This window comes from Cetorhinus maximus, chromosome 10 (assembly GCF_964194155.1).
Source record: "Cetorhinus maximus chromosome 10, sCetMax3.hap1.1, whole genome shotgun sequence".
Classification (NCBI taxonomy): domain Eukaryota; kingdom Metazoa; phylum Chordata; class Chondrichthyes; order Lamniformes; family Cetorhinidae; genus Cetorhinus; species Cetorhinus maximus.
This window is the reverse complement of record NC_135888.1, coordinates 24114056-24141444: the sequence shown is the minus strand read 5'-3', so window position 1 is coordinate 24141444 and position 27389 is coordinate 24114056. Positions and strand designations below refer to the sequence as shown.

General features: G+C 47.0%; 2 protein-coding genes across 2 annotated transcripts in view; one reads left to right on the top strand and one right to left on the bottom strand.

Annotated features, from left to right (window-relative positions):
* Positions 1 to 9602, bottom strand: part of pmpca (peptidase, mitochondrial processing subunit alpha) — a 23319-nt gene extending 13717 nt beyond the window's left edge. Inside the window, exons 1-5 of the mRNA XM_078550213.1 lie at positions 9490 to 9602; positions 9178 to 9377; positions 7005 to 7084; positions 5748 to 5830; positions 1873 to 1967 (exon numbers count right to left, since the gene is read on the bottom strand). Of these exons, the coding sequence (XP_078406339.1) occupies positions 1873 to 1967; positions 5748 to 5830; positions 7005 to 7084; positions 9178 to 9377; positions 9490 to 9536 (505 nt within the window). The 5' untranslated portion in view covers positions 9537 to 9602. The remainder of the gene's footprint in view (positions 1 to 1872; positions 1968 to 5747; positions 5831 to 7004; positions 7085 to 9177; positions 9378 to 9489) is intronic.
* Positions 9578 to 27389, top strand: entr1 (endosome associated trafficking regulator 1). The gene is made up of 8 exons (XM_078550214.1): positions 9578 to 9674; positions 10912 to 11033; positions 13838 to 14293; positions 17920 to 17993; positions 20783 to 20894; positions 22195 to 22257; positions 22525 to 22664; positions 24894 to 27389. Exons 1-8 carry the CDS (start codon positions 9653 to 9655, stop codon positions 25000 to 25002), a joined length of 1098 nt encoding a protein of 365 aa, XP_078406340.1. The 5' UTR covers positions 9578 to 9652; the 3' UTR covers positions 25003 to 27389.

Sequence of the window (27389 nt, the reverse complement as noted above, 5' to 3'; positions counted from 1 at the left end):
AGTGCTGCACTGTCGGAGGAGCGGCACTGAGGGAGTGCTGCGCTCTCGGAGGAGCGGCACTGTCAGAGGGTCAGTACTGAGGGAGTGCTGCACTGTCGGATGGTTAGCACTGAGGGAGTGCTGCAATGTCGGAGGAGCGGCACTGAGGGAGTGATGCACTGCTGGAGGCACCGTCTTGCAGATCAGAAGTTCAGCTAAGGGCCTAATTGCCCTCTTGGGTGGACAGAAACGATCCCATGGCCACTATTTTGAAGGGAAGTTCTCCCCAGTGCCCTGAGACCAATATTTATTCTTCAACTAACATCACCCTAACAGGTTACCTGAATCATTATCATATTGCTGTCTGTCGGATCTTGACGTGTACAAATTGGCTGCCACATTTCAAAAAGCACTTCATTGTATTGCTCTTTGGGACATCCTCTGGTGATGAAAGGCACTACACAAATGCAAGCCTTTCTTTTGTCAGCACAGGGTGAGGAATTTTGCCACTGAGCCAGACTGTAGATCAGCTCAGTGCCCGTAACAAATCTCAGCACCTTGGAATTTTTAGACATAGTGTCCAGTTATTTCAGTCCAGTGATGCTGCAGAGGCCTAGAACAAAGCCCTGGGGGCAATAGTGCAAAACACGGGCTGACAAGTTCCTCTGAGTGAGATTCAGCAAAAGGCACAGCCCCGTGTAGAATAAACCCACTATTTTGGATTTTCCAGATCTCTGCGCTCCTCCAATTTTGGCCTCTTGAGCATCACCAGATTTCCATCGCCCCACCACTGGCGGCTGTGCCTTCAGCTACCTGACCCCTCGGCTCTGGAATTCCCTCCCTAACCCTCTTCCCCTCGCCTCCTTTAAGATGCTCCTTAAAACCATCCTCTTTGACCAAGGATTTGGTCATCTGACCCAATATCTCGTCATGTGGCTCAGTGTTAAAACCTGTCTGAAAATGCTTGTGTGAAGAGCTTTGGGCCATTTTACTATGTTAAAAGGTACTATATAAATGCAAGTGGTTGGTGTTCTTGTCTGCACAGATGAACAGTTTCCCTGTGTTGAGTGCAGGTCTCACCCACACTAAGCTTCGGAAAGAATAGTTGCTCGCCAGTACAACCAACTTTGGTTGGATGCTTTCCTGAAGATCCTGTCACATGATTCCCCCACCTCCAATTGCCCTGCCCCCACACTCTTGCCATTGGCCACCCAACTTGTCAATCCCCAACTTCCTGCACCAATCAGCGTGAACAGGCTTCATTACCCTGATTGGATGATTCAGCAGTCTGTCAAACTGCCTTTTTTCCTCCCAATCTCCAATATTTTTATTAATAGCAAACAAAACGGTTAGAAGAATTTTACGATAAAAGCAAAAAACTGCGGATGCTGGAAATCCAAAACAAAAATACCTGGAAAAACTCAGCAGGTCTGGCAGCATCTGCGGAGAGGAGCACAGTTAACGTTTCAAGTCCGAATGATCCTTCAACACCACAGTTCTGTTGAAGGGTCATTCGGACTTGAAACATTAACTGTGCTCCTATCTGCAGATGCTGCCAGACCTGCTGAGTTTTTCCAGGTATTTTTGTTTTTGTGAAGAATTTTACAACTTCTTAAAGCTCCTATTGATTTTCTCCAGGGTGTTGCTCTCAGCAATGTCCTGGAGATTAACCTTTAATTCCTGGAGACTGAGTTGGCAAGAGAGAAAAGCAGTAGCAGCTCCTCCCTCCATTCTAAACTTGGCTCCAGACCATCCCGTAGACCAGGAATAACCCCAATCCCAGACTCAGAGAATGAGACAACAGGAATTCAACCTCTTTTTCACAATTAATATAAAGTTAATCAGGAGAGTGAAGCAAAGCTCTCCAAACTCATCTCGTCGTCTTTCCATTACCTGTTAACCTCGGTTGAAGCACCACATCAGCCAGAAGACCGACCATTGTCTCTAAACCCTTCACCTCCGCAGAAACTGCAAACATGGTAGTGTCCCTGAAAGAGGATTGGAAACAAAGATTTATCCTGATGATTGGAAGAGCTTCAAACTCTCCCTGAAATTACTGAAAATGTCCATCAGAATATAGGATTTTAAGATGATCAGACTGCAGCATCGTGGAAGAGACACTAGCTTGTCCCCATCCCCCTCCGTTAAATCTTCCGGAGGATTCTTTTCCCCTGCCTCTGTTCACCAACACGCTCTCCCTTCCAGTCTCACTCCAAGTGCTGTAGTTCCAGCCTCCTCCTGAACACTCTCCCCCACTCCCTATACAAGGGCAGTGACTTCACCAGCACACCCTTTCCATCACAATATCTCAATCCAAAGACCCCAGCTTTGGGGATGGGGTGGGGGGTGAAAAGAGGATTTACGCTGCTGGCATCTCCATCAGCGATACCCTTAGATATGCCAGGAACAGATGAAGGAGAATGCCTCTCAACCATGTGACTATCGAGCCTCGAGTACAGGATGGCAGATTCAGATCCACCTCCCCGACTGAGCTGCGCTCTCATTAAACCAGAGTCACCAGACAGCCTCTCCCAAACCGATTCCCCTCATCTCGCTATGTCCATCACCCTCGAAAAGGTAAAAATTAGTAGAGAATGTGGAAGCCATAGCAACAGAGTGTGAAATAAAGAAAGAGAAAACAGACAGAGGTAAGGGATAGCAGGTCAATGATATATACAGAGTGAGACAGAGATAGCAGATTAATAAGATATAAGGACTGGGACAGAGATAGGTTGATGAGATATACAGAGTGGAACAGAGATGACAACCAGATAAAACGAGTGAGACATACAAAAACAGGAGAGCAGAGGATAGGCGAGAAGAGAGAAGAATACTCATCTAATTATTGTCCTGGCTGTTATAGGATAATCATAACCATTCCACAGACATTCAATGTCTCAGCCAAGTTCATGTTACACCTGAGAATTTCTAACAAGCAAGAAGGACTGAACGGACTGGGGGGTCTTCTTTCTGGGGAAAAAGAGAAGGCAGATGGATGTTCAAGATTATGAAGGGGCTTCGATAGGGTAATCGTAGAGAAGATGTTTCCACTTGTGGGGGAGAGCAGAACTAGGGACCATCAAGAGAATAGTCGCTTATAAATCCAATGAGGAATTCAGGAGAAACTTCTTTACCCATAGTGGAGAGAATGTGGAACTTGCTACCACAAGGACTGGTAAAGGTAAATAGTATCTCAGAATCTTTACAGTACAGAAGGAGGCCATTTGGCCCATTGAGTCTGCACTGGCTCTAAAAGAGCATTCCACCTAGTCCCGCTCCCCTGCCTTATCCCCCGTAACCTTGCATATTCTCTCTTTTCAGGTAGCAACCCAATTCCCATTTGAATTTCCCTCGATTGAATCTGCCTCCACCACCCTCTCAGGAAGTTCATTCCAGACTCCAGCCACCCTCTGGGCGAAAAACCTTTTCCTCACATCACATTTACTCCTTTTGCCAATTATTTTGAATCTGTGCCCTCCAGTTCTTGATGTACTCTTGCGTGGGAACAGTTTCTCACTATTTATCCTGTCCATACCCCTCAGGATCTTGAATACTTCTATCAAGTCTCCTCTCAGCCTGCTTTTCTCCAAGGAAAACAGTCCCAACCTCTCCAAACTATCCTCATAGCTACAGTTCTTTATCCCTGGAATCAGTTTTATGAATCTCCTCTGTACTCTCTCCAATGCCTTCACATCCTTCCTCAAGTATGGCGCCTAGAACCAGATGCAGTACTCCAGATGAGGCCTAACTAGCGTCTTATACAAGTTCAACATGACCTCCTTACTCTTGAATTCAATGCCCCTATTAATAAAGCCTAAGATACTATATGCTTTATTGACTGCTCTCTCAACATGCCCTGCCATCTTCAATGACCTATGTACATATACACCGAGATCCCTCTGTTCATGCACCTCCTTTAGAGGCTCTCCCTTTATTTTATACTGTCTCACCATATCTTTCCTGCCAAAACAAATCACCTCACACTTCCCTGCATTGAACTTCATCTGCCACTTGTCTGCCCAATCCACCAACATGACTATGTCCTTTTGAAGTTCAAGACTAGCCCCATCACAGTTGACATTTCCAGTCTTCATATCATCTGCAAATTTTGAAATCATGCCCTGCACACCACTTTCTAGGTCATTAATATATATCAGGAAGAGCAAGGATCCCAACACTGACCCCTGGGGAACCCCACTACAAACCTTCCTCCAATCTGAAAAACAACCATTTCTCACTGCTTTCTGTTTCCTGTCACTCAGCCAATTTCTTGTCCAAGTTCCTACTTTCCCTTTTATTCCATGACCTAGAATTTTGCTCACAAATCTGTTGTGTGGCACTGTATCAAATGCCTTTTGAAAATCCATATACACATCAACAGCATTTCCCTTATCAACCTTCTATGTTACCATCTCAAAAAATTCCAGAAAGTTAGTTAAACATGATTTTCCCTTAATGAATCCATGCTGGGTTTCCTTAATTACCCTGCACTGTATCTAAGTGACTATTGATTTTATCCCATACTATTGTTTCCAGAAGTTTCCCTACCACTGAAGTCAAACTGACTGGTCTGTAGCTGCCAGCTTTATCCTTGCACCCCTTTTTGAACAAGGGTATAACATTCGCCGTACTCCAGTCCTCTGGCACCTCCCCGTGTCTACGGAAGACTGGAAGATTATCACTAGTGCCTCTGTAATTTCCACTCTCACTTCCCTCAGCGCCCTTAGATGCATCTCATCCGTTCCTGGTACCTTATCTATTTTAAGTAAAGATGGCATAAATAGATAGTATAGATACAGTTAAGGGGAAGCTGGATAAACACATGAGGGAGAAAGGAATAGAAGGATATACTGATAGGGTGAGATAAAGGGGTGGGAGGAGGCTCATGTGGAGCAGAAACGCTGGCATGGACTAGATGGGCTGAACGGCCTGTTTCTGAACTGTAAGTACTGAGTAATGTGAGACCCTGGAAACATGAGAGCATCAGATCTAATCTCGATCCTCTACTCTCTCAATAGCCACATGCACATGCTTTCCTGGAGAGGTACGATGAGACAGCCAGTGAGCTTTGGCTGATTCCCACTCTCCTCCCTACATACACCCTAACACCAACTATCTTTTTTTTAGGCAGTCCCTTGGGATCGAGGATATCTTGCTTTCACTCCAGTGCGATGGGTTCTGAGATGGCTGATCAGTCCGATGCACGATCTGCAGACTCTGCCACATGTGGAGCAGGTGGTGCTTGAAGGGTTGGGTAGATGGGTTGTCTGGAGGCTTCTGCACTCTCCCCAATGCCTCAACTTCGCCTCTGCACGTTCCCCATGAAGTCTCTTGATGCGTTCAGTGCCTTCCCGAATGAACCTTCCTTATCTTGTTTCATTTACACCAACCAAAGTCCCTCTGCCACTCTGAAGTCAGCCCAGGATGGCACCCAGGACCAATGCTCTCTGTAAACTGCAAAGCCAAGCAGTAACCCAGAAGGTACCATGCAGACCACTCTCAAGCTGCCCCATTTAAAATACCACACATGCGGCCACACAGGAAAGATGAACAGGCTGCGCACAATGAAAAGAATTTACCAGGGCATTGCTGGCACCATCCAGTTTACATGACCCTTGTGCCACTTGCCACCTAGGGGCCCACTGCTCGACCCAGATCTACAATTGTTTGAGAGTGGTCACCTTAGCACTCGGCCTGTCTAGGCTCAGATACTGAGGGAGCAATCAATAAGGTTACAAAGCACAGTGGTCAGTCTGCATCACAGTTACCTGGAAGACTGGCAGTCACAGATACCCCCATGTTTCTCCAGCGTGAGGAGGATTTCATCCTTGGAGCCAAACTGTGCTGTAGACTGGTGACAAAAACACACCGCCAGTTAAAAGTTTATAAAGCTCCCATCTCATCCCTGACATTAAACATGAGAAGGTGTCTTCCAAAGTCCTCAATGCTGTCATTAATCTGAACATTGAGCCAGTGGGACAGTATCCAGCAGAAATAGGCAGCGAGTGAGCTCTGGTCAGAGGGACAAAGCATAGAAGAACAGGAGGAGACGTATTAACAGCAATGCCCACAGCTGCGATTTAGTTTAAAATAAACTACCCAGGAAAATCCCAGATTGAATCACTGTCTCTGGGGCAACAGTTTTAGTATCACTGGCTTGAAGGGGAAAAAATCAGTCAGCATTCTCACCCCTGGTCACTATCCAGATTATTTAGAAGAATGAGAGGTGATCTCATTGAAACATTGAAAATTCTTAAGGGCCTTGACAGGGCTAATGCTGAGAAAATGTTTCCCCCAGCTAGAGAATTGAGAACATTTGGTCACAGTCTCAGAATAAGGGGCAGCCATTTTGGACTGAGATGAGGAGACATTTCTTCACTCAGAGGATTGTGAAGTTTTGGAATTCTCTACCCCAGAGAGTTGTGGATGCTCAGTCGTTGAGTAAATTCAAAACAGATTTTTATGCATCAAAGGCTAATGCAGGAAAATGGCATTGAGGTAGGAGATCAACCATGATCTTGTTGAATGTGGAGCAGGGTTGAAGGGTCAAATGGCCTACTCTAGCTCCTAATTTTTATGTAACAGCAAAGCGCACACGTGTGTAGGATACCTGGGCCAAGCACACTGTCCAGCATCACACATGGAGAACGTCACTTAGAGTCAAAGAAGGAGACCATTCAGCCCATCATGACTGTTTTGTTTGAAAGATCTATCCCATCAGTCCCACGCCCCCTGCTCCTTTCCCAATAGTCCTGTAAATTTCTCATTTTCAAGTATTTATCCAATCCCCTTTTGAAAGTTATTATTGAATCTGCTTCCACTGCCCTTTCAGGCAGCGCCTTACAGATCACAACAACTCTGCATAAACAAAATTTCATCTCTCCTCTGGCTCTTTTAACCAACTTCACATGAGTGAGGGACTGAATCTCAATCTATATCTGGACATATTATTTTAAAAATCTGCACTTATGAGTCTGTGCTTTAAGATTCTGGATAAAAAGTAGAAAGAGCATATAGTTACTTACAGAAAACGCCAGCTTTTCTAGAAAGTGGGAGATTCCACTCGGATACTTCACCTCGTGCCTCGATCCAGCATTTGCTAAAACTGAAGGACATGACTGTGTTAATAAGAAACACTTGGAGCCAGCATCCCACCTAATGTGGCAATAATAAAGCTCCAAAACACTGGACAGAGTTGAGAGAGATGGTGAGCATTACCAGCAGAGCTGGGGAAAACGCAGGCGGAGAGCAAACTAAACATGAGAAGAATTTTGCAAGTGGGTTCCAGAAGGAGGTTCCAATAGGAGCGAGGCAGATGAAGTCTCTGGGATTATTGGTGGGACAGGGATGAACTCAGGGCTGGAGGTGGAGCACAAACAGTGAATAAGGAACAGAGAAACCAAAACTGGACGTGATCATTCCCATCACAAGAATGTAGGTACAGAGAAGTGACCACTGGTCATTAAATGACTATCACATCATACAGTTCCACAGCAACACATGGCAATGACACGCCTGGACGATAATGAATCCTGCACAGGAGGACGTGCTCATGTGTCAGTACAGGAAGCATCAGATGACCACACAGTCCTGTAGTCATAATGATGATGATGATATGGGGAATGGACGGTGTTCCGGCTGACACTTTGTAGTTTGACCTTTTCTGACTGGGGCAGAAATCACCTTGTACAAAAAGGGAGGTATTGCAGTGAATATGTCACTCCTCAAAGCCTGTCCTTGAAGGACAAGGGCAGCAGACACTTGGGAACACCTGGAATTTCCCTCCAAATCACACACCATCCTGACTTGGAACTATATCGCCATTGCTTCAGTGTCACTGGGTCAAAAACCTGTAACTGCCTCCCTAACAGCACTGTAGGTGTATCTACCCCACATGGACTGTGCAGCCACACTTCAAATCAACTCAGAAAGACTGAATCACTCCTGAAATGCAGCAACCATTTTGCATAAGGTGATGCTTTGCGATTTGAGGAGAATTGTTCTCCTCAACCAACAGGACTAAAAGGGAAGACCTTTTAGAACAGAGATGAGGAGAAACTTCTTTAGCCAGAGAGTGGTGAATCTATGGAATTCATTGCCACAGAAGGCTGTGGAGGCCAGATCATTGAGTGTATTTAAGACCGGGATAGATAGGTTCTTAATTGGTAAGGGGATCAAAGGTTACGGGGAGAAGGTGGGAGAATAGGGTTGAGAAACTTATTGAATGGCGGAGCAGACTTGATGGGCCGATTGGCCTAATTTCTGCTCCTATGTCTTATGGACCATTTGCCACAGTTTGTGGGAGCTTGGTGTACACAAACTGGCTGCTGCATTTACTACATTGCAACACCGATCATCATTCAAATTGGCTAGAAAGAGTTCGGGACATTTGGAGATTATGGAAGTTTCGACAGAAATGCCACTACTTCTTCAGCCGGTTGCGTCCACTCTGATCAGTTTATCTGCTTTTTTTCAAAAAAGCTGCTGAAATGCCTGAGGGATAAATATTGTCCAAGAAAGCTGCCCTGTTCTTCAGAATAGTGGCAGGAATCCTTTCCATTGATCTGAGGGGCAGACAGAGCCTCAGTTTAATGTCTCTACTGAAAGATGGCACCTCCAACACTGCAGCCCTCCCAACACTGCAGCACTCCCTCAGTAAAGAAAGACTAGATTTATCCAGTGTCTTTCATGATCATAGAACATCCCAATGTGATTAAAAGCCAAATAAATACTTGTGAAGTGTTGAAATACAGGAAACAAGGCAGCCAAATTGCACACAGAAGCGATGGGCAGGTGATTGCATAGCGGTAATGTCAGTGGACTAGGCCCAAGAAAATGCTGGCCTTGTCTGTGATACCCACATCTCATGGGAGAATATCTTAAAAATGTGGTAATAACCCAGGTAACATATTTACCGTGATCGAAAACATGACCAAAAACAATCTCAGCCGGTCTGGCAGCGTTTATGGAGACAGGAGGATTCTGATGAAAGGACCTGAAACGTGAACTGCTTCTCTCTCCACAAATGCTGCCCGACCTGTTTTTCCAGCATTTTCTGTTCTAGGAGCATAGAAGCCTCCAGTGTCTGCAGTATTTTGCCTTTTGATGTTGTTCCTGACGTTGTTTGAGGGAGTCTGACCGTTTTAACTCTGAGGCTGACCTTTGACCTCACACCCCCACCCCACAACACAAACTGACCTCCGACCGTGCAGAATTGGCCGAATTTGTCCTGCGAGGCCACTCGCAGCCCGTTCTCCAGCACCGTGATCCGGGTCTCGTATTTGTTGTGGCCGCTGACGGTGGCGAAGATGGGTTTGGGGAGACTGGGGAGCGGGGAGGAGAGCGGGACCGCGGGGTAACCGGAGCTGCTGAAGGGCCTGGAGCCGGTTAGGCCGCACCTGGAACAGAGAGAGAGAAAGGTTAGCGGCCGCTCCGGCTCACTTAGCGCTGCCCGCGGGTGGATCCCAGGCCGGCAGCCGGGGCTCCGGCCGCTTACCGCGGTCTCGTTACCTCCTGATTTGGCTCCAGCGCCTCAGCCTCGCCACGCGCGCCGCCATCTTGGATGCCGGGGTGACTTCCGGTCACCGCCCAACAAACCGCTTCCGGGTCACCCGCCCGCTGCTGCGGCCGCCGCCTTGGTAACCGCCTAGCAACCGGGCCTAGTGGGGCAAGGATGAGCACCCGGGGACTGCAAGGTGAGGCAGGTGTTGTCCCTGTCCCTGTGACGGGAGAAGAATCGTCCCCAGACCCGAGCCAAATCGGGCTCGACCTTCTACCTTTAAACCCAGGGACACCCGGGGGCTCAGCAGCAACTCTCACATTGGGAGGGGTGAGAAGTCACAGAGAAACCAGGACAGGGTTATCAAGGAGTGTGTCAGCATTTACAGAGGGTCAACTGAAAGATGGCAACTCCGACAGTGCGGCACTCCCTCAGTACTGACCCTCTGACAGTGCAGCGCTCCCTCAGTACTGACCCTCCGACAGTGCAGCACTCCCTCAGTACTGACCCTCCGACAGTGCAGCACTCCCTCAGTACTGACCCTCCGACAGTGCAGCACTCCCTCAATACTGACCCTCCGACAGTGCAGCACTCCCTCAGTACTGACCCTCCGACAGTGCAGCACTCCCTCAGTACTGACCCTCCGACAGTGCAGCACTCCCTCAGTACTGACCCTCTGACAGTGCAGCACTCCCTCAGAACTGACCCTCCGACAGTGCAGCACTCCCTCAGTACTGACCCTCCGACAGTGCGGCGCTCCCTCAGTACTGACCTCCCCAACAGTGCGGCACTCCCTCAGTACTGACCCTCCGACAGTGCAGCACTCCCTCAGTACTGACCCTCCGACAGTGCAGCACTCCCTCAGTACTGACCCTCTGACAGTGCAGCACTCCCTCAGAACTGACCCTCCGACAGTGCGGCGCTCCCTCAGTACTGACCTCCCCAACAGTGCGGCACTCCCTCAGTACTGACCCTCCGACAGTGCGGCGCTCCCTCAGTACTGACCCCCCCAACAGTGCGGCACTCCCTCAGTACTGACCCTCCGACAGTGCGGTACTCCCTCAGTACTTCACTGGAGTGTCAGCCTAAACTTTGTGCTCAAGTTTTTGGAGTGGGGGCTTGAACTCACAACCTTGTGAATTAGAGGAGAGAGTGCTACCCACTGAGTCACGGCTTACACTGTAGTAAATAGCACTGACCACTTTGTCCCTCGGGAGTGGGGAAAGGACATTGTGCAATCAGGCCTTGCCAGCACTAGCCATTGGATAGTGCAGAGCAGGAGCCCAAGTTGATATTTTTTCTCTTCCTAACCTCAGGACACTGAGCATAAATCTAATTGTCTAGCACTATCCTGACGAAAATTAGCTCATTCAGCAGAAGTTTATAATACGCTTATTAAATTGCATCATTCGATTTTCTTTTACTGCATCTAGGTGTAAAGGAAGAGGGTGCTGATGAAACCAACCCGTTCTCCTTCAAGGAGTTTGTCAAGATCAAAAGCCAATCAACAGTAAAGGAGAAAGTGGTGAAAAACCAGACACATCAACAACTGAAGGTGCTGTACAGCCCAGCCTCTCAAAGCTACAACAACAGTGTGCATTTATTCAGCGCCTTTAACACATTAAGAGAAGGATGCTGAGAGCCTGTTTCTCCTGGCTGCAAAGTCTGAACAGGATAAAGGTTTTACAGTTTAGGACTGAGATGTGGAGAAATTCCTTCACTCGGGGTGGTAAATCTTTGGAATTCTCCGCCCCATAGAGATGTGGGTGCTCAGCCATTGAATATATTCAAGACTGAGATCGAAAGATTTTTACGTACCGAGGGATTCAGGGGCTATGGGGATAGAGCAGCAAAGTGGGAGTGGCTGTGCAGGTCATGATCATATTGAATGAGGCTTGAGGGGCCCTGCTTTTTTTTTAATTTGTTCACGGAATGGGAGCATTGCTGGCAAGCAAGGCGAGCTTATATTGCCCATCCCTAATTGCAATTGGAGCCCAGCACATCACTGCCAAAGATAAAGCATTCGCAACAATCATCAGCCAGAAGTGCCGAGTGGATGATCCACCTTGGCCTCCTCTGGAGGTCCCCAGCATCACAGATGCCAGTCTTCAGCCAACTCGATTCACTCCGCGTGATATCAAGAAATGGCTGAAGGCACTGGATACTGCAAAGGCTATGGACCCTGACAACATTCCGGCAATAGTACTGAAGACTTGTGCTCCAAAACTTGCCGCGCCCCTAGCCAAGCTGTTCCAGCACAGCTACAACCCTGACATCTACGCGGTTATGTAGAAAATTGCCCAGGTACGTCCTTTACACAAAAAGCAGGACAAATCCAACCCGGCCAATTACCGCCCCATCAGTCTACTCTCGATCATCAGTAAAGTAATGGAAGGGGGTCATCAATGGTGCTATTAAGCGGCACTAGCTTAGCAATAATCTGCCCACTCATGCTCAGTTTGGGCTCTGCCAGGGCCAGTCAGTTCCTGACCTCATTACAGCCTCGGTTCAAACATGGACAAAAGAGCTGAACTCCCGAGGTGAGGTGAGAGTGACTGTCCTTGACATCAAGGCAGCATTTGACCGAGTGTGGCATCAAGGAGCCCTAGCAAAACTGGAGTCAATGGGAATCAGGAGGAAAACTCTCCGCTGGTTGGAGTCATACCTAGCACAAAGTAAGATGGTTGTGGTTGTTGGAGGTCAGTCATCTCAGCTCCAGGACATCACTGCAGGAGTTCCTCAGGGTAGTGTCCTAGGCCCAACCATCTTCAGCTGCTTCATCAATGACCTTCCATCATAAAGTCAGAAGTGGGGATGTTCACTGATGATTGCACAATGTTCAGCACCATTCGTGACTCTATATGTACTGAAGCAGTCCATGTCCAAATGCAGCAAGACCTGGACAATATCCAGGCTGGGGCTGACAAGTGGCAAGTAACATTCGCGCCACACAAGCGTCAGGCAATGACCATCTCCAACAAGAGAGAATCCAACCATCACCCCTCGGCATTCAATGGCATTACCATCACTGAATATCCCACTATCAACATCCTGAATGTTACCATTGACCAGAACCTGAACTGGACTAGCCATATAAATACTGTGGCTACAAGAACAGGTCAGAGGCTAGGAATCATGCGACGAGTAACTCACCTCCTGACTCCTCAAAGCCTGTCCACCATCTACAAGGCACAAGTCAGGAATATGATGGAATACTCCCCACTTGCCTGGATGAGTGCAGCTCCCACAACACTGAAGAAGCTTGACACCGTGCAGGACAAAGCAGTCTGCTTGATTGGCACCACATCCACAAACATTCACTCCCTCCACCACCGATGCACAGTAGCCGCAGTGTGTACCAACTACAAGATGCACTGCAGGAACTCACCAAGGCTTCTTTGACAGCACCTTCCAAACCCACAACCACTACCATCTAGAAGGACATGGGCAACAGATAAATGGGAACACCACCACCTGGAATTTCCCCTCCCAGTCACTCACCACCCTGACTTGGAAATATATTGCCATTCCTTCACTGTCACTGGGTCAAAATCCTGGAACTCCCTCCCTAACAGCACTGTGGGTGTACCTACACCATAGTGACTGCAGTGGTTCAAGAAGGCAGCTCACCACCACCTTCTCAAGGGCAACTAGGGATGGGCAATAAATTCTGGCCTAGCCAGCGAAGCCCACACCCCGTGAATGAATTTTTTAAAAAATTGCCATTGAGATGGCCTACGCCTGCTGTAATTCCCTATATCGCACAGTGCTTCACATGAACGACTATCAAACAAAACAATCCACCCAAGTAGACATCAGGGCTAGTGGGGAGGTTTTAAGGAGCGAATTAAAGGAGGCGGAGAGGTTTAGGCAGAGAATTTTGCAGCTTAGGGCCCAGGGAGCTGGAGATATTGCCGCCAGTGGTAGAGTGATTAAAATCAAGGGTGGACAAGAGGACAGAATTGGAGAAGCATGGAGATTTCGGAGAGCTGTAAGGTTGCAGGATGTTCAATAGTAACTTTCAAAAGGACACTGGATAAATATGTGAAGGGGAGAAATTTACAGTACATTAGGGAAATGAGCAGGGGCAGTGGGACTAATTGGAGACATGTTTCAAGGAGCCAGCAAGATGGACTGAATAGCCTTCTGTGTTGTAAGATTCTATGATTCTAACATGTTGTTCTGCAATTATTAAAATTGTTGCCCCTGTATTAGTCGTCTTGTCGAGCAGATCTACAATGCTAACCATCCATTTTGATTTTTAAACAATAAGGCACAAATCCTTGGGAATGTGGCTCCTTCCCTTTTCTGGAAGTTCTGTTTACAATGTTTTCTTCCCCCTATCTCTCATCCCCACAGAACTCTGCAGGGATTCCCTTAGCGGGGGTTGCCACTGCCCCCAAAGAACTGAGCCTGAGTTTGGATTTTCCGAAGCATTATTTCCCAGATCCAACAGCCCACAGTCCTTCATTGGAAGAAGAGGACGATGACTGGAGTGAAACGTACCAACCCGCCATTATCGAGGCCGCTCACGAGTTCAGCTTTTCTGACTCGCTTTGTGCTGTGTCGTACATGCCGCTGACACTGAGCCCCACTGAGCTTCCGCGGCAGGACAGTGTCCAGTTCACACCATCAGAGTGGCTACTGGACGAGGAGGAGGAGGGAGGAGAGGAGGAAGGAGCGGAGAAGGATTACATCTTAGGGGAGAAGACCTCACAACTCGGGTCCCCTTGTGATGAACCTGACCCTCCAAGAGATCATTTTGACTTGGTGGGGCAGGTCCTCTATCAAAGTCAGCTGCTGACCAATGAGAAGGCAAGTTCAAGCTAAAACAAAATACTGCAGGTTCTGGGAATTTGAAATAAAAACAGAAAATGCTGGAACTACTCAGCAGGTCAGGCAGCATCTGTGCAGAGAGAAACAGAGTTAACCTTCTGTCAGAACTGGAAGAAGTTGGAGATATAACAGGTTTTCAGCAAGTACAGAGTCAGATAAAGAGGGAAAAGGCAGGAAAGAACGAAAGGTCAATGAGAGGGTGAAGGAGTGATTAAATGACAAAAGGGATGATGGTGCAAGGCAAAAGGGGATGATAAAGGGACAAAAGAAAAGGATGACAAATGATGGGTCCAGAGTAGGTAGAAACCTATAGCAGAACAATTATATCAATAATTTATATAGCACCCAAAACAGCAAAAGATCCCAAGGTGCTTCACAGGAATGATTCTCAAACAAAATCCTTAGATTCTGGAAAGGTCCCAGCAGATTGGAAAACTGCAAATGTAGTACATCTGTTCAAGAATAGAGGGAGACAGAAAGCAAGAAACTATAGGCAAGTTAGCCTAACATTTGTCATTGCTAAAATACTAGAATCCATTATTAAAGAGATTTAGTAGCAGGACATTTAGAAAACCATAATACTATTAGGCAGAGTCAACATGGTCTTATGAAAGGGAAATCATGTTTGACAAATTTATTAGAGCTCTTTGAGGATGTAACAAGCAGGGTGGATAGAGGGGAACCAATAGATGTGGTATATTTTGATTTCCAAAAGGTATTTGATACGGTGCCACATAAAAGATTCCTACACAGGATAAGAGCTCATGGTGTTGGAAGTGATATATTAGCATGGATAGAGGACTGGCTAACTAACAGGAAACAGAGAGTCGGTTTAAGTGGGTCACTTTCAGGATGGCAAACTGTAACTAGTGGATTAGCGCTGAGGCCTCAACTGTTTACAATCTATATTAATGACTTGGATTAAGGGACTAACTGTATTGTAGCCAAACAAAGATAGATAGGAAAGCAAGTTGTGAGGAGGACACAAAGGGATATAGATATATTAAGTGAGTGGGAAAAAATTTGGCAGATGGAGTATAATGTGGGAAAATGTGAGGTTGTCCGCTTTGGCAGGAAGAATAGAAAAACAGTATATTATTTACATGGAGAGGGACTGCAGAATGCTGCGGTACAGAGGGATCAGGGTGTCCATGTACATGAATCACAAGAAGTCCGCAGGCAGATACAACAAGTAATTAGGAAGGCAACTGGAATGTTGGCCTTTCTTGCAGAGGGGATGGAATATAAAGGTAGGGAAGTCTTGCTACAACTGTACAGGGCATTGGTGAGATGGCATCTGGAGTACTATTTGGTCTCCTGACTTAAGCAGGGTGTTGCGACCAGGATGGGAGGAGTGCGAGTATGATCTAGCCCCACTATTCTGCAGGCCTTATCAATAATTTAAACGTTTAATTTTCTCACCAGAATAGCCAATCATCTATTTCCCCCACTGGTGCCCAGCATAAAAGAGTCTTCAACCAGGCTTCTTTCAACAAACTGAGAACAATTGTTTATTATAAAACAAAACTACTTCTTAACCGATTGCAAGTACTAGTTAACACATAATTGTAATCGGGCAGTATAACTATCTATCTCTTCCTAAAGAAATCCCCCAACACACACACACAGGCAAAGGACAAACAGGTAGAGTCTGTCTGCACAGATGGGCTTTAGAGGATGGGTGTTATAAAATAAAGGATAAAGTTCGTGGCGTCTCGACACTGTCAACCTGGAGTTCCCTCGTGTGAAGATGGGTCGCTGGCCCCTGTGTACGTCTGGGAGTTCTCACCAACTGGTCTCAGCTTTGCATGTCCAAATGCAGACCAGTTACATTCAGATGAGGGTTTTCTGGTTACAGGCTGATAGCCACACACGATTTTAGGCAAGGTAGAGAGAGAGGGAGCCAGTTAGGGTCACCTTCCTTCCTCAGTTTGTTCCCCAACAAGACTGCCTTCAAAACCAGCAGGTTCACAACTTCCATTTTTTTCTCTCTCCCATGTGATTTCCAGCAAGTTACTACTTTGCTTTTTTCAGTTTTCTCCCCATCAATTAAAGTGATTGCAGCTCAAACAAACAACCAGCTCTTCCTTCAGTACTGTAAAGATCAGGTGATTTCTTGGAAGTGGCCTGCTTGTTGATGGGTTCCAAGGTGAACTTATGACCTTTAAAAAAAAATCCCAGGTCAGCATCCACATGTACAGATAATGCCAAGTCCTTCCATTTTGTAAAATAAAAATTCAGTCTTGAGAGATATAATTTCAACAAGGGATAAACTTGCATTGGAAACAGTTCAGAGAAGATTCACTAGGCTGATTCCTGGGATGAAGGGGTTGTCTTATGAGGAAAGGTTGGGCCTATACTCACTGGAGTTGAGAGGATCTTATTGAAACATGTAGGTTTCTGAGGGGTGGATGCTGAGAGGATGTTTCCTGTCATGGGAAAATCTAGAGCTAGGGGGCATAGTTTAAAAATAAGGGGTCCCCCATTTAAGACAGCGATGAGGAAATTCTTCTCTCAGAGGGTCATCAGTCTTTGGAATTCTCTTCCCCAGAGAGCAATGGAGGCTGGGTCATTTAATATATTCAAGACTGAGTTAGACAGATTTTTGATAGACAAAGGAGTCCAGGGTTATCGGGGACAGGCAGGAAAGTGGAGTTGAGACCACAATCAGATCGGCCATGATCTTGTCCAATGACAGAGCAGGCTCGAGGTGCTGAATGATCTACCCCTGCTCCTAAGTCCTATGTTTCAATGGTCCTATGTCACCGTATTTAGAGGGGGTCCCCAGAAGTGTATCATTATGTACAGAGGATTCTTGGAGTATGTGTCACTGTTTTCATGACGGGCTGAATGGCCTACTCTTGCTCCTATTTCTTACGTTCTTAAAATTTGGCACCAAGTTTCATAAGGAGATATTAGGATAGGTGACAAAAAGCTTGGTCAAAGAGGTCGGCTTCTGATGGAGGTTGGTTTCTTAAAACCTCCCTCGTTGACCAAACTTTTGGTCACCTTGATAATATCTCCTTACTTAGCTTGGTGCCAAATTTTGTTAAGAACACTTGTGGAAACACCTTGGGACATTTAATTATGTTAAAGGCACTATATAAATGCAAGCTGTTCTTGTTAAGAAGCGACCGAGAGGAGGAAAGAGAGGTAGAGTGAGAGGCAGAGATATAAGGGAGGGAATTTCAGAGCTTGGGACTCAGGCAGTTGAAGGTATGGCCGCTAATGATGGAGTGATTAAAATCAGGGATGCTCAAGAGGCAAGAATTGGAGGAGCGCAGGGATTTCAGAGGGTTATGGGGATGGAGGAGATTACAGAGATAGGGAGGGGTGAGGTTCAGAGGGATTTGAAATCAAGAATGAGAATTTTAAAACCGACTTTTTGCTGGAGCATGCCAGTGTAGATCAGTAAGCACAGGGTGAACAGGACTGGGTGTGAGTTAGGACATAAGCCGCAGAGTTTTGGATGAGCTGAGGGTGGAAGATGAAAACTCAGCCAAGAGAGTGTTGGAATATTGGCGTCTGGAGGTGAGAAAGCCACGAATATCTCCAAAGGACTGAGGGCAGGAGTGGTTTGCTATTAAATCTCATTCCTCTTTCAGCTGCAAGAAGAAAATGCAAAGCTCCGAAGACAAAATAAGGAAGCAAAGCAACTGGTAAAGACCCATGTGCAGAGGTCTGTATGTGTGGAGGTCTGTATGTGTGGAGGTCTGTATGTGTGGAGGTCTGTATGTGTGGAGGTCTGTATGTGTGGAGGTCTGTGCGCGCGGGCGGAGGTCTGTGCGCGCGGGCGGAGGTCTGCGCGCGCGGGCGGAGGTCTGCACGCGGAGGTTTCTGCCTGCGGGCGGAGGTCTGTGCGGGCGGAGGTCTCTTTGCGGGCAGAGGTTTGTGTGCGTGGGCGGAAGTCTCTTTGTGGGCGGAAGTCTGTGTGCGCGCGCGGAGGTCTGTGCGGGCGGAGGTCTCTTTGCGAGCAGAGGTCTCTTTGCATGTGGAGGTCTGTGCGGGCGGAGGTCTGTGCGCGCGGGCGGAGGTCTGTGCACGCGGAGCTTTCTGCCTGCGGGCGGAGGTCTGTGCGGGCGGAGGTCTCTTTGCGGGCAGAGGTTTGTGTGCGTGGGCGGAGGTCTCTGCAGGCGGAAGTCTGTGCGCGCGCGGAGGTCTGTGCGGGCGGAGGTCTGTGCCTGCGGGCGGAGGTCTGTGCCTGCGGGCGGAGGTCTGTGCCTGAGGGCGAAGGTCTGTGCGGGCAGAGGTCTGTGTGTACGGGCGGAGGTCTGTGTGTGCGGGCGGAGGTCTGTGCGGGCGGGCGGAGGTCTGTGCGGGCGAACTATGAAGAGTTCAGCTTAAGAGTTTTGAAAAGAGATTAAAAGGGGCTACGATGTACATGGGAATTGGTGCCATAATATTTGATAATCTATTCTTTCTTTTCTCCCATTTTCAATTTAAAAATGAAAATCTTAGATTTACATGGCGCCTTTCACGACCACTGGACCTGTCAAAGCACTTTGCAGCCAATGAAGTACTTTAGAAGGGTAGTTACTGCTGTAATGTAGGAGGCGCAGCCAAATTTGTGCATAGCAAGATTCAGCAACATGATAATCACCAGATAATCTGTTTCTTCGTGATGCCGATTGAGGGATAAATATTGGCCAGAACACCACGAAAACTCCCCTCTTCTTCAGAATAGTGCCGTGTAATCTTTTGCATCCACTCAAGCAGGCAGATGGGGCCTTAGATTAACATCACATCTCAAAGACGGCACCTCTCTCAGTGCTATTCTCCCTTAGTACTGACATTTCGACAGTGCAGCACTCCCTCGATACCGCCCCACTGACAGTGCGGCGTTCCGTCAGTACTGACCCTCCAGCAGAGCAGCTCTGCCTCAGTACTGACCCTTGGGCAATGCAGCACTTCCTCAGTCCTGACCCTTGGGCAATGCAACACTCCCTCAGTACTCACCCTCGGGCAATGCAGCACTCCCTCAGTACTGACCATCCGACAGTGCAGCACTCCCTCAGTACTGACCCTCCGACAATGCACCACTCCCTCAGTACTGACCCTCGGGCAACGCAGCACTCCCTCAGTACTGACCCTCAGGCAATGCAGCACTCCCTCAGTACTGACCCTCTGACAATGCAGCACTCCCTCAGTACTGACCCTCTGACAATGCAGCACTCCCTCAGTACTGACCCTCTGACAATGCAGCACTCCCTCAGTACTGACCTTCGGGCAATGCAACACTCCCTCAGTACTGACCCTCAGGCAGTGCAATGCTCGTTCAGTACTGACCCTCGCGCAATGCAGCACTCCCTCAGTCCTGACCCTTGGGCAATGCAACGCTTGCTCAGTACTGAACCTTGGGCAATGCTGCGCTCCCTCAGTACTGACTCTTGGGCAGTGCTGCACTCCCTCAGTACTGACTCTTGGGTGGTGCAGCACTCTCTCAGTACTACCCTCAGGCAAAGCAGCACTCCCTCAGTACTGACCCTCGGGCAAAGCAGCACTCCTTCAGTACTGACCATCCGACAGAGCACCACTCCCTCAGTACTGACCCTTGGGCAGTGCAACGCTTGCTCAATACCGCCCCTCCAACTGTGTGGTGCTCCCTCAGTTCTACACTAGAATGTCAGTCTGGATTTTAGTGCTGAAGCCCTAGAAAGGGTCTTTTACCTGGAACCTCATGATTCTGAGGTGGGAGTGTGACTAAATGATTGCTGGCTGACACACTACTATTTTTTTTGGGAGCTGTGTTTCCTCTCCTGAACAAGCCCAATGGAACCTTGTTCAGTTGGCCATTGCTCGAGCCAGTCATGCCCTGGTGTGACAACCACCTCTCCAGCCATGGAATGCTGGGGCTTGAATTGCAGCGCAGCCAGCAAGAGGCGAACTTCAACACTGCTGTAAGATCAATGCAAAACGCTGTGGATGCTGAGATTCTGAAATAAAAATCGGAAATGCTAGAGATACTTGGGCAGCATCTGTGGAGAGAGGAAGAGTTCTGATGAAAGATCATTGACCGAAAGGTTAACTCTGTTTCTGCCTGCACAGATGGTGCTTGTCCTGCTGAGTATGTCCAGCATTTTATTCACACTGAATTATATTAGAGTTCCCCTTAATGAACTGCTGGGCGTCGGACAGCGAACTTTAACTACGCAGCTCAGGTTCAAATTCAGATCAGACTGGTCGGGTGAAGCTTTGTTGCATGCCAGCTGTAATGGTGGCACAGGAAGTGTACCTTGACAGAACCACTCTCCTATCTAGTCACTGTCTCAGAGCAGCCCCAGCATGGATGACGTGAGAACACATGCCACGCTGGGTAACAGGGAGTGGGCTAGGTATAATGTTATGATTGGCGATGGATATTATTGGGATGGAAGAGATGCATCCTCACCTTGAGTGGCACAAAGAGAGTCACAAACTGGCAATCTCTCAGCATTTGTAACACCGAATGTCCATTGGCCACTTCCCCAGGACCAAGAGGCTGGAGGAGGAGCTGCAGAGAAGGAAAATCAAAGAGGAAAAGGAGACCAGAGCATTAGAATCCATGGTTCAGCAAGTGGAAGAGAACCTGCAACTGATGACGGTGAGAGAGGGCCCGGCGGGCTTGCAGGGGGTAGGGAGAACTGCCTCAAACAGCAATGAGATAATGACCAGCTAAACTGCTTTTGTTGTGCTATTGGTTGAGGGATAAATGGTATCCCAGGATACTGTGGAGAATTCCCATATTCCTCTTCCAATAGTGACTGGGGGATCATTTACAGAAACCTGATAGAAATGAGGCTTCAGTTTAACATCTCATCTCAAGGCCAGCACCTTCAACATTATAGCATGCCCTCAGTACTGACCCTTCCACAGTGCAGCACTCCCTTGGTACTGACCATCTGACAATGCAGCACTCCCTCAGTACTGACCCTGCAACAGTGCAGCATTCTGTCGGTACTGACCCTCCGACACTGCAACAGTCCCTCAGTAGTGACCCTCCAACAGTGCAGCACTCCGTCAGTACTGACCCTCCAACAGTGCAGCACTCCGTCAGTACTAACCCGCCAACAGTGCAGTACTCCCTCCGTACTGACCCTTTGACAGTGTGGCACTCCTTCAGTACTGACCCTCCAACTTTGCAGCGCTCCCTCAGTACTGGCCCTCCGACATTGCAGCGCTCCCTCAGCACTGACCCTCTGACAGTGCAGCGTTCGCTCAGTATTGGTCCTCCACAGTGCAACACTCCCTCAGTACTGACCCTCTGACAGTGCAGCACTCACTCAATACTACTCCTCTGACAGTGCAGCATTCCCTCAGTAATGACCCTCCAACAGTGCAGCACTCCCTCAATAATGTCATCCGACAGTGCAGTGCTCCCTCAGTACTGACCCTCTGATAGTTCAACACTCCGTCAGTAATGACCCTCGGACAGTGCAGCACTCGCTCAATAATGACATCCGTCAGTGCAGCACTCTCTCAGTACTGGCCCTCCTACAGTGCAGCACCCCCTCTACTGACGCTTCGACAGTGCAGCACTCCCTCATAACTGACCCTCTGATAGTGCAGTATTCCCTAAGTACTGACGCTCCAACAGTTCAGCACTCCCTCAGTACTGACGCTCCAACAGTGCAGCACTCCCTCAGCGTTCCCGCCCTAGGAGTGTCTGTCTGGATTATGACCTCAAGTCCCAGTAGTACTGATGAAAATTATAGTGCCTGCTATTATCCCTGCACAGACCAGAAATGGAAGCTGGGACTGACTGTGTCTGCCTGGGCTGTTTATGTGCCAACCCATGGGAGGGAGCCACGCCCATCGATGACTATCTGAAGCACAGCAGCACTTTATATTGAAGTAACTGGTTTTATTATTGCGGTTACTGTATCTATCTCTCTTTATTTCAGAAACGGGCAGTGAAAGCAGAGAACACAGTCACTAAGATGAAGCAGGAATTTGTACTACTACAGGTACAGTAATAGAACCTGTGACACATTTCTTCAATTAATACAATATTGACAGCTTTCTGTTTATCACTCAAAATGAGCTCTGGGGTTTTCTCTGGTAATTCTGTTTTAAAAATCATATTTACACCGTTTTCAGTAAGGGGTCACTTGATAATGATCAGAAGTAGAAGCTCTAGTTGATCTCTCTGTCTATCTCTCTCTCTCTCCCCCCTCTCTCTCTCTCTCTCCCCTGGATATGGATAATGCTGTTTCCTTGTTTCTCCCTGACAGGCTGAGCTGCAACAATGGAAATCTGAAAACGAGAGGCTTCGATCTGAAGACTCCATTGCTTTGAACTCAGCCAAAAGCAATGCCCTGCACGCATCAGACTATCTCTTGAAAGCTGCACAGGGGGCAGAGAGCTCAGTAAGGTATGACAACCTGCTCCTCACAGACCGGAAGGCATCTGAATGCTTTACAAAGAATGAAGATGATATGCCGGACTCCAAATATGGAGACTGGGGAGGGGAAGTGGTTAGAATTGGGAACCACTGTATCCTCCATACCCTTTCAAACCCACCCTATATCTCCCATACCCCTCAATCCCACCCTATATCTCCCATACCCTTTCAAATCCACCGTATGTCCTCCATAACCTTTAAAATCCACCCTATACCTCCCCTCAATTCCATCCTATATCTCCTATACCTCTCAATTCCACCCTATAACTCCCATACCCCTCGATCCCACCCTATATCTGCATGCACTTCTGGTCTCCTTATAAAAAGGCTATAGAGGCACAGGAGAGAGCGCAGAGAAGATTGACAAGGGTGGTATTAGAAATGTGTGGGTTTACAGATCAGGAAATGATTGACAGGCTGGGTCACTTCTCCTGAAAAAAGAAGGCCCAATCAAACTCTTTAAAAAGATGAGAGGTTTTGATCGAGTGGATACAGAGAGAATGTTCCCTCTTGTGGGGAAGAGCATAACTAGAGACCGTCAATACGAGATAGTCACCAAGAAATCCAACAGGGAATTCAGAAGAAACTTCTTCACCCAGAGAGTGGTGAGAATGTGGAACTCGCTACCACAGGGAGTGGTTAAAGTAAACAGTATTGATACATTTTAAGGGGAAGCTGGATAAACACATGAGGGAGAAAGGAATATAAGGTTACGATGATAGATTTAGATGAGGAAGATGGGAGGAGGCTTGAGTGGAGCATAAACACCGACATGGACTGATTGGGCTGAATGGCCTGTTTCTGTGCAGTATCCATGAATGGGTCTTTTTCTGGTTGGCAGGATGTGGCGAGTGGTGTGCCACAGGGATCAGTGCTGGGGCCTCAACATTTTACAATTTTTACCAATGACTTAGATGAAGGGACGGAAGGAATGGTGGCTAAATTTGCTGACGTCACAAAGATAGGTAGGAAAGTAAATTGTGAGGAGGACGTAAGGAGGCTACAAAGTGACATGGATAGGTTAAGTGAGTGGGCAAAGATCTGGAAAATGGAGTGTAATGTGGGCAAATATGAAATTATTCATTTTGGCAGGAAGAATAAAAAAGAAGCTTATTATCTAAATGGTGAGAGATTGCAGAGCTCTGAGATTCAGAGGGATCTGGGTGTCCTAGTGCATGAATCACAAAAGGTTAGTATGCAGGTACAGCAGGTAATTAGGAAAGCTAATAGAATGTTATTGTTTATTGCGAGGGGAATTGAATACAAAATTAGGGAAGTAATGCTTCAGTAATACAGGACACTGGTGAGACCACACCTGGAGTACTGTGTACAGTTTTGGTCTCCTTATTTAAGGAAAGATGTAAATGCATTAGAAGCAGTTCAAAGACGGTTTACTAGGCTAGTACCTGGAATGGGCGGATTGTCTTATGAGGAAAGGTTGGACAGGCTAGGCTTGTATCCGCTGGAGTTTAGAAGTGTAAGAGGTGACTTGATCAAAACCTTTAAGATCCTGAGGGGCCTTGACTGGATAGATGTGGAGAGGATGTTTCCTCTTGTGGGAGAATCTAGAACTAGGGGTCACTGTTTAAAAATAAGGGGTCGCTCATTTAAAATAGAGATGAGGAGAAATTTTTCTTTTAGAGGGTCGTGAGTCTTTGGAACTCTTCCTCAAAAGGCGGTGGAAGCAAAGTTTTGAATATTTTTAAGGCAGAACTAGATAGATTCTTGATTAACGAGGGGGTAAAAGGTTATCGGGGTAGGCAGGAATGTTGAGTTGAGGTTACATTCAGATTAGCCATGATCTTATTGAATGGTGGAGAAAGCTTGAAGGGCCGAGTGGCCTACTCCTGCTCCTAGTTCATATGTTAGTATATTCTCTGTAATCCCACCCTATACTCTGTTTCAATCTCCTCTCAGCAATAAAACTGTGGAGCTCCGTCCTGAGGTTGCTAACACTGTGTTGCCTCCATTCCCTACTGGTGGGTTTGTCCAGACTGGAGGAACACTTGGGAGATACAACCCTCTTCTCACCATTGAGGAGGAACACGAGTTTTAGACAAAAACCTTTCTTTGATAAATTTTACATCAATGAACTTGAAGTTACAAAGGAGAATATTCAGTAATGATGTCTTACTTGTGACGACCTCAAGCTTGTACTCACTTTGTCTTCTGAAACACTTAACCCTGTCTCAATTTCAGACAGCTCCTGTCTGGCGCAGAAACTCTACGTCTGGTGTCTGAACTACTGAGGTCCATTGACAGAATCTCGGAGCTGCCACCTCAGCATAAAGAGGAGGCCCACAGCTGATGCACAGGCAGCTCCCTCCTTCCAGCTGGCCATCAGCCTAAGCTCAGCACAGTCATCTGAACATTTCCAATCAGAGTTTCGATGAACATCACACCCTCACTCTGGCCTGAGATGCCCTCTTTCATTTAGTGGGATTCCAAATGTCCTTTTCCAGCCTTCAGTGTTCCAAGTGTCCTCATATTGTGTGCTTGTGTGGGGATGAAAGGATGACGAACATTTTTTTTGCACTATTTATATCAGTGAGTAAATTGACAATAGCAATAGTGAATTCTGCCTGCCTTTATCTCTCTGTACAAAATTAGTTGTTTTAAAAAGTGTTAAGTTTTAAATGTAATTATATGAATTATGAATGAAGTGTATAACTGTATTAGAATGTACAGGAGGAATGAGGGAAATGAACTCTGCCTACCCCTCCAGTGCCCCTCTGCTCCATGTCACATTGGGGTGACTCCTAAGCTGCTCACTCGACCTTACACCATGCACCACTTGCACGCCAACCGCCACTCAACTACATAAGAATATTAAGAACATAAGACATAGAAGCTGGAGTAGACCATTCAGCCTGCTCCGCCATTCAATACGATCATGGCTAATTCTCAGTTTCAGCTCCACTATCCTGCCTGCTCCCCATATCTCATGATTCCCTGAGAGATCAAAAATCTATCTAGTTCAATTTTAAATATATTCAACGATAGAACATCCACAGCCCTCCTGATTAGAGAATTCCAAAGATACATAACCCTCCAAGTGAAAAAAATTATTCCCTCTGTCCGAAATGACCCTTATCCTGAGACTGTGCCGCTGTGTTCTAGATTCCCCAGCCAGGCAGAGCAATCTCTGTGTCTACCCTATCAAGTCTCATCAGAATCTTGAATGTTTCAATAAGATCACCTCACATTCTAACTCTAGAGGGTCCTTTGACAGCACTTTCCAAACCCACAACCTCTACCACCTTGAAGGACAAGGGCAACAGATGCTTGGGAACACCACCACCTAAAGTTCTCCTCCAAGCCACACACCATCCTGACTTGGAAATATATCGCTGTTCCTTCACTGTCGCTGGGTCAAAATCCTGGAACTCCCTCCCTAACAGCATTGTGGGTGTACCTACACCACATAGACTGCAGCGGTTCAGGAAGGTGGCTCACCACCACCTTCTCAAGGGCAATTAGGGATGCATAATAAATGCTGACCTAGCCAGCAACACTCACATCTCATGAATAAATAAAAATGAAATACAAACCCAATTTACTCAGCATCTCATTCCAGCCACCAACCTAGTGAACCTTTGCTGTACCAGCTCCAAAGCAAGCATATCCTTCATTAAATATGGAGAATAAAACTGTGCAGAGTATTTGAATGCACTGCAGTGCAAATGGTGATAAATCCCTTCCAGTTAAATTAACTGCCTGTGGCTCCCCAAAGGTTAATTGGCCACACACCAGGAAGCTCTACATTTGACCTTTGATTCTGCTTGGTCAGCTGACCCCAACTGGGGCAGCACCAGAAGCACCATTATTGGCTTCAACTAGCTCAGCTGCAATGGGGAGGTGGTCCGGGGGTGGGGGAGATATCAGCTGGGGTCCCTCGGTCCTGCTCACTAACCAGTGACCTCCGCCTTGCCAGAATGTGCATGCAGAGGAGGTCAGCGTCAGTTCAAGAGTGATGCCCACCAGGATCAAATAGTCCCTACATTGGGCTCACACAACTACCATCCTCTTCGATCAGGTAGAGCAGAGGAACAGGAAGAGACCATTCAGCCCTTCATGTCGTTTCCACCACTCAGTTTGATCCTGGCTGACTGTGTCTAATTCCATTTACTTGCTTTGGTTCCGTAATACCTTTTATCTAACAAAAATCGAGCAATCTCAGTCTTGAAAGGTCCAATTAATCCAGAGATTTGGGGGGAAAGTTTCCAGATTTCCGCTCCCCTTTGCATGAAGAAGTGCTTCCTGACATCACCCCTGAACGGCCTGGCTCGAATTTGAAGGTTTGCCTTCTTGCTCTGGACTCCCCAACTGGAGGAAATACTTTCTCTCTATAGAACATATTGAATCCTTGAATGATCTTAAATGCCTCGATTATATCACTTCATAGTCTTCTCAATAGAAGGGAATATAAGCCAAGTCCGTGCACAACTTAACCCTTTCAGCTTCGCTATCATTCTGGTGAACAAGGGCCCCTAGTACGTGTTTAAAACTACATGCCTTGTTAAATTGCATTCACATGAAAAGAATATTGTGGATTTTCATTTAATTATTCTTCACAACCAGTTAAATATAAATTATATTTTTTAAAAGTATTAAGATGTGAATTTAAGAATTTGTATAATATACTGCAAAAGCAGAACTAACTTGGAGATCATTTAAATAAAGAAACCTTGTAGA

What these genes read in the sequence shown, in the direction of transcription:
- entr1 (XM_078550214.1), top strand. Translation starts at nt 9,653, where the DNA reads ATGAGCACCCGGGGACTGCAAG. An exon ending in AGCTGCTGACCAATGAGAAG is followed by an intron (nt 14,294 to 17,919) that starts GCAAGTTCAAGC and finishes TTCCTCTTTCAG; the next exon opens with CTGCAAGAAGAAAATGCAAA. An exon ending in AGGAATTTGTACTACTACAG is followed by an intron (nt 22,258 to 22,524) that starts GTACAGTAATAG and finishes TCTCCCTGACAG; the next exon opens with GCTGAGCTGCAACAATGGAA.